We start from the raw sequence: 21,663 nt of genomic DNA on the forward strand, positions 1-21,663 counted from the left end.
GAGCTGAGTAGCCTTTACTTCTGAGTAAACCTACATAGGATTGCATTGTAAAATAATAATAATAAATTGCTGGTTGTTTAACTGGGCACACTTCATCACTCAATAGGTTTTAAAACACTCAATTTTATAATGTAATAAATGTTGCCACTGCTAATTGTGAGCTGTTTTGAAGTTTGTAACATAATCATCTACACAAATCTGTTCACACACAAAAACTGCATCTAAATATTTCCCAATGAGGATGATCTTCTTCTTCTTCTTCTTCTTCTTCTTCTTCTTCTTCTTCTTCTTCTTCTTCCAACATTGAATCCTTTCTAGGACTATTGCAACTATCACAAAGCAAAATCCACCAAAATCAACAAAAAATAGCAGTGTTTTGACTTTGAAAACGATGTGACGTACAAATATACAAACTCTTCAGATAAACTGATACATTTTGTTTACAGCAGTAATGGTCGTTGCACAGATTTGTTCAAGAGTTTTGGCACTTCAGGTCATGCAAGGAAGGAAATGCAAGCTACATGAGCAAATATAAATAGCCTTTTCCAAAATACAGAAACCTGCCTACATAATTTAGATATTTGGGATGGGAGCCTCTCTGTGTGCTGCCAACATCAGAGGTACATTTGGCAGAACACAAGAGAGGGCCTTCTCAGTGGCTGCGTCTAGGCTCTGGAAACCTAGGGAAATCCATCTCCTCTCTTTAATGGTGTTCCTCTGCCAGGCAAATACCTTCTTGTTTAGACAGGTCTCTGGCCTATTGGGTGGAATATCTGTTCTTTCTACATGTTTTTGGTATATTTGTTTTTATTATCTTGTAGTTTGAATGCATTAAATTTTATGCTAGCTGCCTTGGATGCATAGTGTGGAAAGGCAAGACAGAAATTTAAGTATTCATAAATAAATGAAGCAGTGCGTATTACACATATTTTTGAAGGGGAAATGTCAATGCGAATACACACATTCTAAAATCATAACTATGCTTACGTCTGAAATTTAAATACTTGCTCCAAACCTATGTTACTAAACTTCTTTTTCTTTGGCATAATAAATAAGTTTATGTGTGTGAATGATGCTACAGTCAGTAATCTGACAATCTGATGTTCTGTGATTTTGATACTACTTCTCCAAAAAAAATCACTATGGGTATGTATGTAAGTCATTGTGGTAACTAATGCACATGATTGTTACACAAATAATCCTTCTTTAAAAAAAACCAAACCCAAATCACTGTTCCATACAACCAATCAAAATGTGTTATGCAAATCAGCCAGGCAGGGCAGGAAGAGGAATGGCTGATTCACATCTCAGAATAGCATGGAAGGGGAGAGTGAGTTAGACCATAAGGTAAGATGGAGCTACAGCTTTAGTAGTATATATGTGGCAGTGGGCGTGGAATTATGACGCAGTGGCTCCGCTAAAGTGCAAACAAAACAGATGGGATTTGGTAAATTGAAGTAACTTGGTCCTGGTCTTGGCATGGAAACAGTGTAATCTCAAGACCCTTAAGGCAGGGAAATCAAACTTTTGTCACCGCAGACACCCCCAGATCAAGAAAACAACTATACACCACTTCTCTTTATAAGACAGGCAAGCAGAGAGTTTCATTTGGTGGTAGGAAAATCACTGCTGGTGTGGACCAAGGCTCATCTAACTCCGTTTCCATCAGTGGCAGGCCAAATTGTCTCCAGGCAGTGCACAAACAGGACATTGAGATCCTGCCTTCCCCACTTAGTCACCCCTAAGGTAAAGGTAAAGGGACCCCTGACCATTAGGTCCAGTCGTGACTGACTTTGGGGTTGCAGTGCTCATCTTGCTTTATTGGCCGAGGGAGCCGGCGTACAGCTTCCGGGTTATGTGGCCAGCATGACTAAGCTGCTTCTGGCGAACCAGAGCAGCACACGGAAACGCTGTTTACCTTCCCACCGGAACGGTACCTATTTATCTACTTGTACTTTGATGTGCTTTCAAACTGCTAGGTTGGCAGGAGCAGGGACCGAGCAACGGGAGCTTACCCCGTCACGGGGATTCGAACCGCCGATCTTCTAATCAGCAAGCCCTAGGCTCTGTGGTTTAACCCACAGTGCCACCCGCGTGGGCAGCATGCTTCTTTGGAACACAGGGGCTCTATCTGGCCATCATTGCTACTAGATAAACCTATATTTGATGGATTTCCCTTAATCTTCTAAAAAGCCATCTAATCTAATGTCCATCACTAAACATTGTGTTTGTACATACAAGTTTCTTACACATAGCTATGGGGTAAGCAGATTCAATGGGAAGGAAAACAGAGCAGACGTACAGGGGTCCACAGAATACACTAATGCACCAAATAAAAAGCCATTGGAAAAGAAAACAATGTTGGGTGGGTGGGAACTCTGATAATTAATAATTTATTTGCATCAATCTCAGTGTGCACACATTTGAAGTTGCTCTCTGTTATCTATAAACTGAGGGAGGTTGTGCTTGGGAGAGACAAAAAAATTGGGGGAGCAAGTGTTTATTTTAATTTATTATTCATCTCCCACCTTTTTTGTCCAAGGAGCTCAAGGTGGTGGGCATGGTTCTTCCCCTCCTCATTTAGTCCCCACAACAACCCTGTGAGGTAAGTTAGGCTAAGTGGCAGTAACCAGCCCAAGGTAACCCAACGAGATTCAAGGCTGAGTGGCGATATGAACGCTGATCTCCCAGGTCCTAGTCCAACACCCTAACCACTACGCCACACTGTCTCTCTATAACAGGCAGGGTGGCTCTTACATAATAATACCAGGCACTATGCCTGAGCAAATTAGATTACTGAGTGGGTCACCACTGGTTACTGAATGGGGTCTGTGACTCACCAAGTCTTACACACAATCCCATTTCTATGGGAACAACCAGTTCAGTGTCAGGGCTGCAGTCCCTTATGAGGTAACTCAGTAGTAGTAGAAGGGCTTTAAAGCAGGCATAGGCAGACTCCGGCCCTCCAGATGTTTGGGACTACAATTCCTATCATCCCTGAGCACTGGTCCTGTTAGCTAGGGATGATGGAAACTGTAGTCCCAAACATCTGGAGGGCCAGAGTTTGCCTATGCCTGCTTTAAAGAGCCTACAATTTCTGGTTAAGAGTAACAAGGAAAGGCAAAAGGGTGGGGGACTGACTGCCCTTGCCCCTTTCTGTTTACTGTCACTCCACTTGATCTCTTTTTACTATATACAAAGTAGCTCCCTCCAAAGCTTCTTTCCTTACATTCCCTGATAATTAGTGAGTAATGTGGTGGTGGTGGTGGTGTTAAATCCTGATTGTAAACTGTATTGGTTACTGTACTGACAGTTGGGATATAAACCTTGAAAATAAGTAACTAATAAATGATTGACTTTTCAGAAACCACAAACCACACTAAAGCAAGTGACCCCGTTCCTGCTGTAGATTTGGGAAACAAGTTATGTGTAATTGACTGTTGTGCCGCTTCATTTGCACCAAAAAGATACCGTATTTTTCGCACCATAACACTCACTTTTTTCCTCCTAGAAAGTAAGGGGAAATGTCTGTGCGTGTTATGGAGGGAATGCCTATGGGTGGCGGGGGGGGGGGGGATCTGCTGCAGTCGTGAGCAGAGGATCCATGGTTCCCCTTCCTTCCCTCCTCCGTGGCTTGCTTTGAAACAGCAAAGCAGGAGAAGAGCCGCTGAGTGGGGAGGAGAGAGGGACAGAGAGCTTGCTTGCTTTAAAGGAGCAAAGCAGGAGAGGAGGGGAGCTGCTTACACTTGTCCAGTTGGCTCCTTTAAAGCAAGCAGGCTCTCTGTCCCTCTCTCCTCCCCACTCAGCTCGCTACATAGCAGCAAAGTTTTTCAGCTCGCTAAGCCGGGGATGAGCGGGGAGGAGGGAGAAAAGCAGAGCCTGCTTGCTTTAAAGGAGCAAAGCGGTAGAGGAGAGGAGCCTTCTCCCCTTATACCCCTCTTCTGCATTATTAGCAGCATCCTTCTCCACCCACCCCACACATGCTCCTTGTCCCTTGAGTGCTTTTCCCACATGGATCCTCGGGATTTTTGCACTGGGTCACCCCAAATTCACCATCAGATCACATAGCATGTCCATGGCTACAGTTTGCACCAAAAAAATCACGCACCCACTGTTGCCTGAGGCTGCAGTGGTGCAAAAACGTGGTTACAAAACATGGATCCACATGGATCCTCAGGATTTTTGCATTGGGCTACTCCAAACTCACTGTCAGATCACATGTCTGTGGCCACAGCATGAACCACAAAAATCATACATCCACTGTTTTGTTTAGAATATTTTGTTTGTTTGTTTTCCTCCTCTAAAAACTATGTGCGTGTTATGGTCGGGTGCATGTTATAGAGCGAAATATACGGTACATCCAGCTAGTGCCATAGGAATCAGCTGAGCATCATGATGGAGAGATGGCAAATACTTCCAGATTGACATTGGCAGTGCTTGTGGGCAGCTGCTTATGGGTGCAGTTTGTTCTTGCTGAATTGGAGCAGCTGTGCATGAATGTAACATAATAGAGGGAGAAATAGAGCAGGAACCAGTGTTTTCTCTTTTTATCCCAAATCTCAGAAGAATTGGAGGAATTAATTGAAAGCTGTTTCACCTATACACACCAATCTCAAGGAACTGCAGAAAATCTATATAAAAACGAGTTGTTGGTAGGTCTATATTTATAACATTAGCAAGGAAAACGTGGAATTATCCTTGGACCTGATCCAAAACCTCCAGCTGGTGCAAAATGCTGTGGCTAGACTGTTGGTGGGGACACCTACCGCCAACACATGACTCCAGTGATTAAAAGTTTGTTGTGGCTGCTCACGTGTTACCAGGCCAAGTTCAATGGTCTATTATGATTATGATCATTAATTAATTAACTTTCAAAACCCTTAACAATTCGGCTCCAGGATACCTCAAGGATTCTTTATATCCCTGCCCAATCACTAAGATCTTTAGGGGAGTCTCTTTTAGAGGTTACCCATGGTTCAGAGGCATGACTCGTATCTACCAGCAGCTGTGCATTTAGTATTGTGGTCCGGATTCTGTGGAACTCCTCCTTAGGTGAATCAGATAGGTTCCCTCCATGTTGAACTTCAGGCACTTGCTTTTATTCACTGTATGTTTTTGCAATCTTAATGTACATCACTTAGAAATTAAGGATAACTGGCAATCAGAACCCCACTGATTTTAGCTGGAATTAAGCATGTTTTTTCATTGAAATAAATGGGTAGAAAAGAGCTTTTGTCTAGCCCATCTAAAGAGCAGGATCTTCCACACACATACACCAACCTAACACACACCCAGCTCTCTGGCCCAATCTAATAACTGGGGTTCTATGTATGTGTATAATCGATTGGGTAAACAAAACTAAAATTGTGCCCACTAGCAGTTGGGAGATGGCCTTATGTGGGAGGATTAGATTTAGTCTTCCTCAACCTTTCCTTCCATGCCAAACTCCTGATTGGTTGGGATCTTAGCTTCTTTTATAGAGCAGCATGACTACTACTTACATACTATCTCAACTTTAGCTGGATTGCCCTACTTGTTTTTATCGAGACAGACTTCTTTTCAGAACCAAAGATGCCGTGCTTTGGGATAGTGAAATGTGGATTTGTTTTATGCGTTCCTTGTTTACATTTTCTCTGTATCTTTATGTTGAAATGCTCAAAACTGAGCAAGGAAGACAGAACTGATTGAACTTACTAGCAACCACTTTTATTTCAGAACATTCCTGATGCATTGAAAAGGTATCTGTACGTCTTTAAAGTTAGGGTTGCCATATTTCAATATGTTGAGCTTTTTTGGGGGGGGAGACACCACCAAAATTGTTGAGCTTCTTTTTTACTTTTGTCCAAATTTGTGGAGCTTTTAAGGCTACTTTTAAGGAAATAAGACAAGTGCATTTAAAGCTCATCCCCCCCCCCCCCTCAAAGAATTCTGGACACTGTTATTTACCCTTCCCTGAGTTACACTTCCAAGCAATCCCTAACAAACTCCAAGGTCCAGAATTCTGGGAGGGGGGAAATGTGCTTTGAACATGCTTTAAAAGTACATATAGTGCGTTCACAGCCCAAGTAGACTGGGTGAATTATATGCTTAATCCCCCACTCCCCACCTTCTGGTTCCCATCCTTTCTTCCATGAGAGATTACCATGTAATCCCACTTGGTTCCCAGCTACAGATGATTCCACTGTAGTGTAAAAATCTGGTCATGCAGAAGTGGAAACCACAGCACAATGGTTTGTGGGAACTGACGCCCTGGACTCAGTGAAGTGTTGCTTCATTTGGATGTTTCTAAAATGCTGTGTGTCCTTTGCTATTTCTTTCTCCTCAAGGCACTTTGTCCCCGTTAGTCAATAATTTTGGAGCCCAGCAAGGTTGAGAGTTATATTGTCAAGTACACCCGCGGGGTTTTGCCAGCCATATTGTATTAAGCCACTCTACCGCGAGAATGGTGATCGCCTGACTGCTTATCTTCCTCGGCTGTGTTTTCAAAATGATATCTTGCCTCACTGGGTCAGGTTATTTTTGAAAATAAATAAATACAATCTCCTTTTCCCCGGCATTACAGGGAGGCAGTTCTGTGATCAGGTACAGAATGCCCATGATTTGTGAGAGCTCCTCCAAATGCAATCACTCTGCAGAGAATGATGCTCCTTCTCTCAGTGGCCCCGACCTCCATTACTGAGAAGGCTGAACTCCACATTAGTCATGTGGAGTAATGGGAATGAAATCAGCCTGACCCTTTGAGTATAGCATGAGCCACCCCCCACCCCCGCCACTTCTTCAGACATCAAAGGAGCCATTCCAGATCAGCATATTAGGAGCCTCAGAGGAGAGTTACCCCATGCCAATTCCATTTCTTTTTATTGATGTGATCCATGGGCAGTAAATGCTCAAGACAGTGTGTGCTGAATTGAATGCTTCAGTAACAACAGGGAAAATATATGCAACTCAATAGGGTTACCAAGTCTTGGGCTGCATCTTAATTTCACAGTGTTTCCTAATCTGAAGACCTGACATTGTGATGGTACTGGTGAAAATCCCACCCCCCACTTACTGGCTTGCAATAAAAGTAGGAATTTCTTACCATATATATATATATATATATATATATATATATTCTTGAACACGGGTCGGGAACTCTACCCCATCCCCACCCCATTAAAGGGGGGGGAACTTTTGGAGGGGAGAGAAGAAGTGCCACTGGTAGGCAGAGGTTGCCCAAAACAAAGATGGGCAGGAATAGAGGCAAAGGTGTGTAGACACTGCCTTTTCTCTTTTTCTGTCATTCACTGTCCCCGCATTTCCCCTTCTTTGGCACCCCAATGATATTCAGCAGAGGGCTACATGGAATTAAGCCAAGCTGAATATGCTAACCACCACCCCCTGTTCTAAATGAACTGGGATCAAATGACAGGTTGAAATAACCTTACTGTGGACAAGGAAGAAGAAAGTAAGGATCAGAATTCTAGTTCAGTTTGAGGTAGGAAGTGGTTAATCTGGAACCCCTGGAGCTGGGAACCCTTCAGGTGTGAAATTAATCTACTTGGAAATTCTGTATTTTTTTGTAATCAGCATATTTGTCCACAATTAAAACTTTTAAACCCAGGGCACTTTCCAGCCAAAGTTAAGAAATGTTTGAGCCTCTTTCATTTTAATCCTATGCATGTTTATTAAGAAGCAAGTCTTACTTACTCTATAAAGAAACTTACGTGGAACTCAGTGGGGCTCAATCCTAAGTAGACATGTATAGGATTGTACCATGAAACAATTAAATCACTGCTGCTGAAATGAACAGCATTTTTAAGGAACTGGACTTTGTCTAAATGTTTGTCTGAAAAACAGAGCACAATAGAAAAACATTATTACAGTATATACCGCTTAGCATTTTTGTTTTGGAATAAAAGCAGGCTTATCTATTTTTAAAACAAATAACAAATAAAAATAATTATTTTTAAAAATGTAAAATCAACCACTTTGCCAATGGCCAGTTCTCTCCCACCCTTCTTTCTTGACTGATACCCTTTTCATAGCAATATCAATTGCATCCATGTAAAATTTACTGGGGACTGTAAAGGAAGTTTATGTGTGGTGGTGGAATTAGTACATTTTAGCATTTTGAAGCCAAATAGCACCAGCAAAGTGCTAATCAGAGCTGTTGTAATGGATAGTTGGCTCATTGTTTTCCTGTAGTACAAAAGTGACCTCTTCTGGTAGGCTAGAAGAATACTGGAATTGAACGTCTGAAAAGTCAATCTGGTAGAGGCAAGAGTGCATTCACATCAGCTTCTCCACGATATCATGGGAGACTCTGTGAAAAGCTTTACTGAAATCAATATACACTATGCACACAGTATTCCCACAGTGCCCTTTTCTAAGCGCTCACAGACTGACTGTTCAATTATCTGTTCTAGGACCTTTCCTTGTATTGATGACAAGCAATACCCTTGTATTGATGACAAGCAGTCAATAGTTGTCTGGGCCTTCTTTTCCCCCCTTTTTCCCCACCTTCGACCTACAGGGTCCTCACCTGTTCTCTAATAATTCTCAAAGATTATAGACACAGGCTCTGAGATTACATCCACAAACTCCTTTAGTACCCTTGGGTGCAGCTCATCAGGCCCTGAAGATTTGAATTCATTTAAAGTAGCTAGGTGTTCCCATATCACTTATTTTCCTACCTGGGGTGCTGCTCCCTCCTTGAATACTTTAATCTGTTACCACCAGGTTGGGCACTGCTTTCCTTTTGGGTTAAGACATAGGCAATATAGGTATTGAGCAGTTCTGCTTTCTCTGTCACCCAAAAGCACTTTTCCAACTTCTCAGTGCAAGGGAACCTATTGTTGTTGTTGTTGTTTAGTCGTTTAGTCGTGTCCGACTCTTCGTGACCCCATGGACCAGAGCACGCCAGGCACTCCTGTCTTCCACCACCTCCCGCAGTTTGGTGAGACTCATGTTTGTAGCTTCGAGAACACTGTCCAACCATCTCGTCCTCTGTCACCCCCTTCTCCTTGTGCCCTCCATCTTTCCCAACATCAGGGTCTTTTCCAGGGAGTCTTCTCTTCTCATGAGGTGGCCAAAGTCTTGGAGCCTCAGCTTCAGGATCTGTCCTTCCAGTGAGCACTCAGGGCTGATTTCCTTAAGAATGGATAGGTTTGATCTTCTTGCAGTCCATGGGACTCTCAAAAGAGTCCATGGGACTCTCAAGAGTCTCCTCCAGCACCATAATTCAAAAGCATCAATTCTTCGGCGATCAGCCTTCTTTATGGTCCGGCTCTCACTTCCATACATCACTACTGGGAAAACCATGGCTTTAACTATACGGACCTTTGTTGTCAAGGTGATGTCTCTGCTTTTTAAGATGCTGGCTAGGTTTGCCATCGCCTTTCTCCCAAGGAGCAGGTGTCTTTTAATTTCGTGACTGCTGTCACCATCTGCAGTGATCATGGAGCCCAAGAAAGTAAAATCTCTCACTGCCTCCATTTCTTCCCCTTTTATTTGCCAGGAGGTGATGGGCCCAGTGGCCATGATCTTCGTTTTTTTGATGTTGAGTTTCAGACCATATTTTGCGCTCTCCTCTTTCACCCTCATTAAAAGGTTCTTTAATTCCTCATCACTTTCTGCCATCAAGGTTGTGTCATCTGCATATCTGAGGTTGTTGATATTTCTTCCGGAGATCTTAATTCCGGCTTGGGATTCATCCAGCCCAGCTTTCGCATGATGAATTCTGTATATAAGTTAAATAAGCAGGGGGACAATATACAGCCTTGCCATACTCCTTTCCCAATTTTGAACCAATCAGTTGTTCCATATTCAGTTCTAACTGTAGCTTCTTGTCCCACAGAGAGATTTCTCAGGAGACAGATGAGGTGATCAGGCACTCCCATTTCTTTAAGAACTTGCCATAGTTTGCTGTGGTCGACACAGTCAAAGGCTTTTGCATAGTCAATGAAGCAGAAGTAGATGTCAAGTAGTAGTAATAGTAGAAGTAGCACAAGCAGTAGTAGAAGTAGCAGAAGTAGGGAACCTATTACTTTCCTTATTTCTCTTGCTTTGAATATAATAAACCCTTTAAAATTTTTTTTTTAACTTCTCTTGCAAGCCTGAACTCATTCTGAGCCCGCCTGACCTTCATCCTGCAACTATTAGCTACTCCTATATACTCTTCCTTTCATCCTTTGTAAGATTAGATGAGAAAGCACCTGTACTTTGGGAACTCCCTGCCACTTGAGGTAAAGCAGGCACCTTCGCTGTGCTCTTTTCGCCACCTGCTAAAAACAACCTTGTTCAGACAAGCTCACCCAGATGCTTGGAAAAGTTGCTGCGAATTTGTAATCTATTTAACTTCTGTATGCTTTCAAAGTGTGGTTTTAAAAGAAATGAAATGCCTTAAAAGAAATGCCTTGATTTTATTGTTTTATCTTTTTTACGCTCAAGCAGTGTGATAAACGGTTAAGAAATAAATAGTGACTAAAATAAACAGGCGCGCTGGAGCTCCTGCCCATCTTCCCAGCGGCCACAGGCAAGGCTCCCGCAGCCTCGGCTGACACAGCACGCGCGCCAGCCTCTCCCTCCGCGCCGGAACTGGGAACTGCACAGTAGTTCCTTCCACCTCCGACCCGGGTCCCATCTCTCACCGCCGTCCCATGTGACCGGCAGGCTTGGTGCTCCGATTGGCAGGGCGGAGGAAGCAAGGGGAGGAAGGCGGGGATTCGGCCGTCGCCTTGATTGGAGGAGGCGCCCCAGCCGGAGCAGGCGTCGGCGGGCGGATGGCTGTGTGCTGCTCGCTCCATGTGAGCAGAGCGGCGCTGAGGGGGTGGCTGCCCTCGGCGCGCAGGGGGGGCGCCGTCAGCCGCCCCTGCAGGAGCAGCAGCCAAGGCCGTCCCGTGGGGAGAGCCTGCGGGGCGCGGCAGGTGAGAGAGGACCCCCTCCCGATCTCCTCCCTGTGCGCGCGCGCGCCCTTCGGTGTCCTCCCGTCACTTTCTCTTGTCTTGTGACACCCCCGGGAAGAGATCGAGCCGGGCAACTGCGCCGGGCTTACCTGTCCCTTGGCCTGCTTTTCTCGCGCGCGTCTCCTCTCACCCAGGCTGCCTTTGTTGCTGTTGTGCTGGGGGCCTCGGCAGATGTGGAAGGCATAGGAAGAAAAAAGCGGCGGCAGGAATACTAGTTTTTAGCATATGGCGGAGTTGTTTGTGCTGGCAACTCTCAGACCTTAGTGAAGAATGTTGCCTGGTTAATAGCCAACCTACGTGTTCGATTTTCGATTCGTCAGCTGGTTTTTCCACGTTAACAAAAGGTTAAGAAGTCGCTCTTTCACATACACTCTTCAGAGTGTTGCTTTACATCAGTGCAGCTTGCTGATAGCACATCTAAGTTAAAGCAGTGGACGAAGCAGCGTGGAGTGTTTTGATTGTGCTGATTATATGTCCCAAGCAATAACCACATCCCTAATAACTACATCTTCCCTCGTTAAATGCGATGGGTTCTACAGGTTAGCTGTAATGCGCAACATTGTGAGATCCAAACATTGGCAACTTGCACGTTAGGCTGCAAGCAGTGTGTTGGGTGTGAGGCTGTCTGTGAAGACTGCTTGAAAGGTGGCTAGATTGCTGACTGAATTTCATAGAAATCATCAGATCTCCAGTGCTTAATGAACTTCATTGATCATCAGTTTATCAACACATATGCAACTAAAAAGGCTAATTATTACCTTTCAATAATTGCAAGAGACAGGACTTCCTTAGTGGTGGCTCTAGGTTCTCTGGTTGGTGCCTGCATTATTCACATTTAGCCTGCATTATTCACATTTAGGCAATTATTAAATGCTTTAAAAATTCACACGGGTCTTTGGTAGCCTCTGAATTTCTCTTGCTTGTTGCTCTGCTTGTTTGCAGATATGTTGGAATTTGAATTCTGTGGAATGTAAATACAATAAATAAAAGAAGCAATTAAAACACAATTTATGGTCACACAGTACAGCACATTACAATTGCTATATGAGACATAAAAATAATTAAGCCCACCAAGCCCATCTGTAATGTTCAAGTGGTCCATGGTGAAGAAAGTTTAGTTACCACTGCTGTCGATGTTTGCCTGGCAGTCAGACTCATTGAACTCTGTAGGGCTTGAGTAGAAGTGCATTTCTCTTCTTAAATTATGGTGTTTCTAATTATACTGTTCTTGTTAACAGTACATACAACTCCTGAAATACTTCCAGACTGGCAACATCAGCCATGAATTACACTGATTCAAAGATGCTATGCAGTAGTGTTTGTGTTCGTAGTAGTTTGTGGGTGTAGATGACCATTCTGTAAAATTCAGCTGCCAGATTTGTTGACCTTGATATCACAGATGCCTCTTTCTCCATATGAGACCACTTGCCTATTAAGATAACCTTTGAGGGCTCTGTCTTGAGCAGTGTCCTTTCAGTGGTTGCCTTGCAATTGTGGAATGATTTCCCTCAGGAGCTTATTATATCACCCTTCTCCTTTAAGGCAGCCCTGTATAGGGAAGTTTTAATGTGTGATGTTTTACTGTGGTTTTATAATTTGTTGGAAGCCTCCCAACTAATTTGTTGGAAGCTGGGGCAACACAGTCAGCTGGGCAACATTATATATATAATATAATTGTAGTAGTAGTAGTAAAAAGTCAAGTAAAGCCTACTTTTGGAGAAAGGTATTTGGTAAATAATGACTACAGATTCTTGAAAATTTCCTGACATAAAATGGGGGGTGTTGTTGCATTACTTATACATTTTAAAGCTTTTTATTGTTATGTTTAGGGATGCGGGTGATGCTGTGGTCTAAACCACTGAGCCTAGGGCTTGCTGATCGGAAGGTCGGCGGTTTGAATCCCCACAATGGGGTGCGCTCCCGTTGCTCAGTCCCAGCTCCTGCCAACCTAGCAGTTCAGAAGCACGTCACAGTGCAAGTAGATAAATAGGTACCGCTCCGGCAGACCCAGAAAAAGTCTGCAGACAAACGTTGGCTCCCTTGGCCAATAAAGTGAGATGAGCGCCGCAACCCCAGAGTCGTTCGTGACTGGACTTGACTGTCAGGGGTCCTTTACCTTTTTATTGTTATGTTTAAGCAATGTTCTTACATACTGTCTTGAGCATATGGTGAGGTGAGATGGAAATACGTTACATAACTAAATTATTGGAAAATGCCAACACAGAGATGGTCCTTTTAGAGCTGTTATTGTTTGTTCCTCCTCACCCTTGTTATTCCTAAATAGCATCATTGAATCTTTCTCCACTACAGACAACTTCTCCCTCCTTTGGGTTCCTCTTTGATATTGATGGAGTGCTTTTACGGGGCCGGCTAGTCATTCCTGCTGCTAAGAAGGCCTTCCAGAAACTAACAGATTCAAAAGGTCGGTTCCATGTGCCAGTTGCATTTGTAACCAATGCTGGAAACTGCTCTCGCAACAGCAAGGCTGAGGAACTGTCTGATGCACTTGGATTTAAGGTACTGAAGGCATCTGTGTTCTATATTGGGTTACTGGCTGCTGGTGTGTCTAAATTGTGAGTCTATGATCACATTCAGCCACACCATACATTTAAAGCACTGTTAGGCTACATTAACAGAATTCGCTTTCCATAAACAATCCTGGGATTTGTAGTTTGTTAAGGGTGCTGTAAATTATAATTCTGAGGCATCTCCTAATACCTCCCAGCTCCCTTGACAAACTACAGTTCCCAGGATTCTTTGGGGAAAGCAGGCACTTAAAGTGGTATAAGGTTGCTTTCATGTATGCTGTGACCTTACATGATGTGACCCTGAATCCAGATTTTGTGGGAGATCCTCACAGAAAGAAAGTTTGTAGGGCTTAGACTCTTTCCACAAGTTGCTACCCATTTGTTAGAAGTAAGGCTTTACCTGACAAGGTGAATAGAAGTTTATTAAATAGAGCATTTGTTTGGATCTGGCTGTAAGTTCTTGGACAGAGGTTTTCCCCAGCCTGACTACCTTTAACACTGGGATAGGGAGCCTGCTCACCCCTCCATGCTTGTCGCTTGATGACTATAGCCTTCAGTGATGACTCTGCAGATCAAACAGGACACACGGAGCTTTAACGTTACTTGACATCACTTAGAACGCTTTCTAATGAAGGCAAATCACACATTCATGCAATGTTAAATAATAAGGCGAGTGTCATTTTTGTGTGGACCTTACTTAGGGGTATGAATATGGGTTGTGTATGTTCTTGCACACTCATATTTCCAGTCCATTGTATTTTTATTGTGGACAAGCTTAAATATATTTTTCTGACATGTCCCAAGGTAACTTTCAAGAGATCTGATTGGTATTTAATGTCTGAGAAGGACGACGGGTGTTGATGTTCCTGCCAGATTAATCTAGTGGTGTCACCTATGCTAGCGGCTTTGGCAGCTTAGAGGATAAAGGGCCTGGCATACGGAATACTTCATGTGGAAAGGGTAAGCTAACTGTCCTGCTGACCTTTCTCTTTTTTCAGGTTTCTCCCGAATGGGTGATCCTGTCCCACAGTCCTCTGCGTCTTTTCCATCAGTTCCATGACAAATGTGTGCTTGTGTGTGGTCAGGGTCCTGTGGAGGAAAATGCCAGGGAGTATCCTTTGCTGCCTTCAGATTTATTTTTTTAACCTTCCTTTCTCTTTCTTAGCAATGTTGTGTAGTGGATGGACTGAGGAGACCTGGGTTCGAACCTTGTGAAGCGCACTTGGTGACCCTGGGCAAAAGCTTGTTTGTGCAGCTCAGCTGGGGATTGGGAAGGTTCCTGTTCCCCAGCTGAGTCAGTCCCGGCATGAGCAGGCAGAGCATCAAGGCTCCTTTAACTGCGCCCCCCTCAGCTGAGTAGTTTCACAGAGCCCCCACCCTGGCAGCAGCTCATGGGAGCCAGTGCTGGGCTGTGGGCTCCTGGCTCTTTTAACTGCTCAGCTGAGGTTGGGGCAGTTGCACACTCCTGAGTCAAGCAGTTTAAAGATGCAGAGGGAGGAGCAAGCTGTATTGATGCCTCGCTGATACAGCTTGTTTGTCATTGCATCTCATGAGGGCAGAGTGTGATGGCAGTTTCACTCAGCGCTCCTGAGTCCCTCTAGCAGCACTGCTGGAGGAAGGAACTCTAGTGGACGCTGCTAGCAGAGAGACTCAGGATTGGTGGTGTTTTCACCAGCGATATACTGCTGAGTGAAGCCGACATCGCGGTCTGTTCCTCATACCAGTCCTGGGCGATCTATCAATAGATCGCCCAGGCCTAGCACTACCTTAAGTTCATTGGAGGAAAGGTGGGTTATAAACATAAACATAATAATAATACAGTGCTGTTTTTTGCTCTGCCTTTGACCTTCTGATCAGGACAGGGAAGTGGGGAATCTGTCAAGATGTGATTGCTTCCCAACAGTAGGGATTTGGCGGGTTCCTGTTACTAAGTTCCTGGGCTAGTTCTGACAATTTACCCTTAAGTCTGTAGAGCTCTTGACAACTTTCTTCCTTAGCCATTTGAAACAGCCTGGGATTCCACCACGTTGTTACCATTGAAGATGTGAGGAAGGCATTTCCCTTGCTGGATATGGTTGATCAAAGTCGGAGGCCAAAAGAGCTGGCAAGTATTAACCTGAGCATTGCAAAGAGTGACTGAAAGAGAGCATTTGTGTGGTGTGTCCCCTGGCAGAACTAAGTGTTCTCTTGCCTACTTTCAACTTTTCCATAGTTGCTCTGGTAGTAAAGTTCCTGTACAACAAGGGTGAAACACCTCTTTTAGCCCAAGCACCTCTGTTCCATCTAGGCCAACTTCCTGGAGTCACAGGCCAGTGATAGGCAGGGCCAGAGGCAGCAGTTGGTGAAACAATTAATGTAAATATTACCTTTGTAGTTAGTTTCTTCACATACTCCTTTCCATCCTCCATCCAGGCAAACGAGTCATTACCAAGGGCATATTCCACCCAGGAAGAAACACAAGGGCATGATGTGAAGCTGGTGAGGGGTGTGGTTGGGTGGGGGATGTGCCTTGAGGAGAATCCCAAGGGACAGACAGAGAGGCATTTGGCCCCCTAGCCTGAGCTGCTCCAGCTCTGTAGTACTACAAATATTTTGCATAGTATCCCCACCAAGATATCTCATGAAAACGGCAATATAGAACTCTTGTCAGTAGGATTTTCTTCCTGCGCAAAGTTGCCCTTTGCTGCATGTAGGTTAAAAAGCAAAGACGAATTCTACAAGGTTGCAAATTAGCAGAATAAAACAGTTGGGGGAAATTATTTTAAAGGTTTTGTAATTGACAGACATTCAATTTTGTTTTCCTTTTCCTAAAAACAAACAAACACCTCATGATATTACAGTTGGATAACATACCAAGTATCATTGAACTCTTGAGAAACTTCACCCATTTTTTGACACTGCAAATTGACTAATATCTCTTCCCCTTCCCTCCCTTTTGACAGCCTCCTGCACCTGCTGACTTCCCCACCATAGAAGGTAAGTGCATTGTTTTCTTTCTGAAGAGTGTTTCATTGTGAGCTCACCTGGGCTTAGGTGGGCTTTCTCTTGCCAGATGCACGTTTTCAAACTGATGTGAAGGCAGAGCAGGCAGGGTGAAAAGGTGCTTGACCCTTCACATCTGCTGGTGCAAATTTTCCATCCCCAGGTTGCTTTCCCCCCTTAGCTAAGCTCATTTCCACTTCTGGTGTCTGGCGGGGGGCAAATCAATCATAAGTGCACAGAAATAATGCAGAACAATGTTAGTTTGTTTGGTTAAATATATTTATCAACTTTGAAAAAAGAAGAAATATGACAGAATGCAAAAATAAGTAATTCTGCATATCCTAGAATCCACTGTATTGCAAAGGATTGTTAGCATGATGACTTTGGTAATGCTTTAATGCTCCCTAATTGTTGTTGTTTTGAGAAAGAACATCAGGGGACGAAACAGAGTTGTCCCTTGTAATGTGGAGTAGAGTTGTGAAGGCCTGGGGGGGAGACAAAAAATGCAATATTGGGGGGTGTCCTGCCCTCCCATTTTTCTTGGCTTTCACATATCTAATGCAGACCCTACTCTTTTTAGTCACATCTACAGGAATATGTGGCAAATAAATGGAAGCCCCATTCAGTTTGCTCCAAGTTTTATATGAGAGCTCCTTTGTAATCTTGGCTGGGCTGCCCAGAGTAGATCATTCTGTCTGTCTATTTATATATCTGTCTGTCTATTTATATGAATTCTATACTGCTCAATATATAAAAATATCTCTCAGTGGTGTACAGAAAACTAAAGTGACAACAGACAACTTAAAACAAAAAATATTGCAAAAATACAGTTAAAATGTCCTAGTCCTGGACCCAAGTAGATGGGGATAGGTTTCCAAAGGATGTTTACTCAGATGTAACCCACTGTGAGTTCATTCTTATATGGGGTTATTATGTCATATGATGTACAGGCACATACTACTGTTTTGAAAATGCGTTGCCTTTTTTAAATCTCTAGCTGTGATTCTGTTTGGGGAGCCAGTCAGGTGGGAGACCTGCCTGCAACTGATCATTGATGTACTCCTGAGCAATGGGAACTTAGGGGTAGAGCTGACTTCTGTTCCATACCCACATCTACCTATCCTCGCCTGCAACATGGATCTCTTGTGGATGGCAGAAGCCAAGATGCCAAGGTGATACAAAGGTTCTATTGAGAACTCTTGCTGGCATTCTGTATATTCTCTCTCTCTCTCTCTCTCTCTCTCTCTCTCTCTTTCTCTCCCCCCCCCCCCCATATTTGCAGGAAACCTCACTGGAGAATATGCTCCTATGCTCCTTGCTCAGTTGCCTCGGATGAGCTTGATCAGGTGCAGGGAACGATTGGCTATCCAGATGTTGTTGGACTACTATTCTTATCAGTCCCATCAAACATGGTCAATTGCATTTTTATTGCTTCTTTCTTGAATTGCATTTTATGGTTGTATTGTATATAGCATTCTGTGGAATTCAAATTGTAGAACGATACAATGCAGTATAAGATATAAAAGAAGCAATAAAAATAGAGTTAAATATCATATAGCATCTACATTACAACAGCTGTAACAGGTAGATAAACAATTAAGTGGTCCACCAAGACACAGTGATTTCCAGGTGGATGCAGGGGGTGGGTTAAGGTTTGGGAGCCAGTGTTCTAGGTACATTACTTAAGTTGCTGTGCTTAGCTTCCTGGCAGCTGGGTCGCTGCTACTTACCAAGGAGAGAGTGAGGGGTAAACTTGTGGAAAGGCCTGTGCAGTGCAAATGTGTCAGTAGGAGTGCTGGATTGACTCCTTCAGTGCCTTTGCATTGTTCCAACCTTCCTGCAAACTCGCCCCTCACCTTCCTGGTGTGCAACTACAACCCACTTGCCAAGAAGCTAAAAGCCATTGAGTGAGCTACTTCTGTAAGAACATCTTATATAAATAAAGCTGTTACTCTACATGGAGCTACTTTTGAAGGTGACCCAGAAACTACAACTAATCCAGAATGCAGCAGCTGGACTGGTGACTGGGAACGGCCACCAAGACCACATAACACCGGACCTGAAAGTCCTACATTGGCTCCCAGTACATTTCCGAGCACAATTCAAAGTGTTGGTGCTGACCTTTAAAGCCCTAAATGGACTCGGTCCAATATATCTGAAGGAGCGTCTCCACCCCCATTGTACTACCCGGACACTGAGGTCCAGCTCCGAGGGCCTTCTGGCGGTTCCCTCACTGTGAGAAGCCAAGTTACAGGGAACCAGGCAGAGGGCCTTCTCGGTAGTGGCACCCGCCCTGTGGAACACCCTCCCATCAGATGTCAAAGAGAACAACTGCTACCAGACTTTTAGAAGACATCTGAAGGCAGCCCTGTTTAAGGAAGTTTTTAATGTTTGATGCATTATTGCATTTTAATATTTTGTTGGAAGCCTCCCAGGGAGTCTTGCTCTTGTCTATAACAAGAGGTTCTAAATGTAACCTCACAATGGTCAAATTACTACAGGTTAGGGCTTGCTTGGTTTTGTTTTGTATAATGTGAGAAAACTTTTTTGAAACCCCATTAATGTTAGGAACACACTTTTAAGACTCTGGGGCCAGATTATCCAAATACTTCCCTCAACACAGGGTCAGGAATTGGTGCAGCAGTCCATGGAGAGATAGGCCTTTCTTCCATAGCAGCAGAGCAGTAACAAGGGGTGGTGCAAAAGCGATCATAGAATTCTGCAGTCATGTCTGTATTATTTGATTAAAGGACATACTTGAAGACTAGCCATCTTACCCACATTTCCTATTGGGTACTTTTATCCTCTGTATTCACCCAGTGCCACCACATGTTCCTAGGAGTATGCATGCTGACTTTTTGTGCTTTTCTTTCTTTGTGGTCAGATTTGGCCATGGCACCTTTCTTGTGTGCTTGGAGAACATCTACAAGAAAATGACTGGCAAGGAGCTGAAGTATGAGGCCTTGATAGGCAAGCCCAGCACTGTCACCTACCGCTATGCTGAACATGTGATCAAGCAGCAGATGGAGAGTTGGGGCTGGACATCCCCTCTCCGCCAGCTGTATGCTGTTGGGTAAGCAACTCTTCTTCCTTGAGCTTGGGAGAGGAAGACCTTGGCCACAGCAGCTGTACATTGGCACGGAGCAGGATGAACAGGATGAAAGATTGATATAACTTACTGAACTGTTATCCCTGCTAAGGGGAGGCTAGAGTATGATCCCTTTGCTGGAAAATGGGAGTGGAGGTACTGCATGGATGCTGTTACTAGATGGCTTTAAATTCTCAAAATTTAAGTACTGCCCAAATTTAACTATATAACCTTGACTCTTACCCTGTTTTCTCCTCCCTTGTCCTTTGGGTCTGCTTACAGAGACAACCCAATGGCTGACATTTATGGTGCAAACCTCTACAACCGTTACCTCCAGGCTCAGGCTGAAGTAAGTGTCACTGCAATGGCAGCAGAGAGCGAGGAACATGTTGAGATGCAAAGAGATCACAGTGTGTCCATCACCTCTGCAGAGAGCTGCCAGTCCATACTGGTCTGCACTGGGGTCTACAATCCCCAGGGAGATGTGCCTGCTGACCACAACGAGAACATGTTGGAGACTGTCTTCCATGGGCACCGGGACTTCCATTTTGATCCAACCTTGGTGGAGGCCTCTCACGTTGTGCACGATGTGAATGATGCTGTGGAGCTCGTCTTTCAGAAGGAGAACTGGAAACTGGAATGAGAAGTCCAGTGTTGCCAGCATCTCACATGGGGGCAGAAGGGCAGAGGCAGATCTGAGCACTGTCTTGTTCAACCCATGCCAAAGTAAAGGAAAGTTCTCCCAACTTTTTTTTTTTTTTGGTAGGGATTGCAACCATCTCCCAAATCTTTGTCAATATGGGCCTCTAGCACATTTGCCAACTTGAAATTCTGCATTGTTGCTAAAATGAGTGTGGCCAAAGAGCAGTCTTCACCAACAAGGGTGCCATCCAGATGTTCTGAAACAACAGTTTCCATCACTGCTAGCTGTGCTGGCTGGGGCTGATGGAAGTTGTAGTCCAAAGCATCTGGAAAGGGCAGGTTGGGAAAGGTTGCCATGGAGAAGGCTGAAAGGGTCACTAACCTGCGCCACCCGTTTCACATCTGTGCAGCTTCCATGCTCTTTCCTATATCTACAACTACTGTGTAATCCCAATTTTGTGGTGAAATGGGCTCCTCTGCCAAAGGCCAGTGCATCTTAAATCTCTCCACCCAATCCTATCTAAATAATTGTGACCAGCATCATGAGGTCTGCTACAGTTTTTGGCTCTTGCTTCTGTTCCAGATGCGCCTGAAGGTGCTTGAAAAGTTCAAAATATTAAATGTGTGTCTGTGTTGATTTATGGTGCCATGATATGCCTGGAGGAACAGACCCTCTTGCCAGAGCAGGAATAGAAATAGAAGCAAAATAGTTGCAGTAATGACTAAATCTCACTCTCCTGGCTATTTCACAACCTTTGACTAGTTGTCCCTGAAATATAAATATTTACTTAGGCACTACTCCTTTTACTATTCCTGTGAGTGTTCCATGCCTTTGGTAGGCAGAGTTCTGACTGCAAACAATGGTCCTTGACCTGAACCAGAATGGACTCTGGTGTGCAGAGTTTGGGATACCAAATAATGAAAATTGGAGAAGAGAAGGGGTGGGGGAGTTTTACCTGGTTGTAAAAGAAGTGGCTTTAGCCTTCACAAACTATCAAGGGCAAGACTGTGATTTGTGTTTTGTTGCTGTGTTTCCCTCTACCACCTTCTTACAGAAATAGCAATCTTGATCCTCTCCAAACAGATCTTTCCCTTGCATTAATTTCATTTTGTGTTTTAGCACCCTGTCCCAGGGCTGTTTGTTGCTTAGAAATCATTAGCCTGGGTCCAGACATGCATGTGGCCTTGCCTGTATATTGTTGCAGAGATGTGCATGCTTCAGCAGAAGATGTTTATGCAGAAGCATGCTTCTCTGTGTACAGCTGGGCTGAGGAACCTGTGGCCTGCCAGTTGTTGTTGACATCAATATCCATCATCTCTACCCATGCTGGCTAGGCTCATGGAAGTCCCAAAACACCTGGAGGGCTGCAGATTCCCCAGAGTTTTAAACCTGTGCTATGTATGTCTCCAAACCTCTTTAATGCAGAATTTCCAGGCCACCCTTTGTGTAAGCTGCATCCTGGAAACATCCCCATGT

General features: G+C 44.1%; 2 protein-coding genes across 3 annotated transcripts in view; one reads left to right on the plus strand and one right to left on the minus strand.

Moving 5' to 3' along the window:
• LOC310826186 (tigger transposable element-derived protein 1-like) overlaps window positions 1-21,663 on the minus strand; it is a 1,677,490-nt gene that overhangs the window by 1,062,799 nt on the left and 593,028 nt on the right. The window lies entirely within an intron of this gene.
• On the plus strand, window positions 1,265-20,290 carry HDHD5 (haloacid dehalogenase like hydrolase domain containing 5). Of its 2 annotated transcripts, none has more exons than XM_083700725.1 (8): window positions 1,265-1,347; window positions 13,257-13,463; window positions 14,473-14,585; window positions 15,485-15,578; window positions 16,417-16,450; window positions 17,454-17,628; window positions 19,341-19,529; window positions 19,827-20,290. In XM_083700725.1, the coding sequence occupies exons 1-8, from the start codon at window positions 1,318-1,320 to the stop codon at window positions 20,185-20,187; spliced, it is 1,203 nt and encodes a 400-aa protein (XP_083556851.1). In that variant the 5' UTR covers window positions 1,265-1,317; the 3' UTR covers window positions 20,188-20,290. The 2 variants fall into 2 exon arrangements, with proteins under 2 accessions (XP_083556851.1, XP_083556850.1); XM_083700724.1 differs by lacking the exon at window positions 1,265-1,347 and adding an exon at window positions 10,721-10,907.

Source organism: Podarcis gaigeae, assembly GCF_964106915.1.
Source record: "Podarcis gaigeae genome assembly, chromosome: 10".
Lineage (NCBI taxonomy): Eukaryota > Metazoa > Chordata > Lepidosauria > Squamata > Lacertidae > Podarcis > Podarcis gaigeae.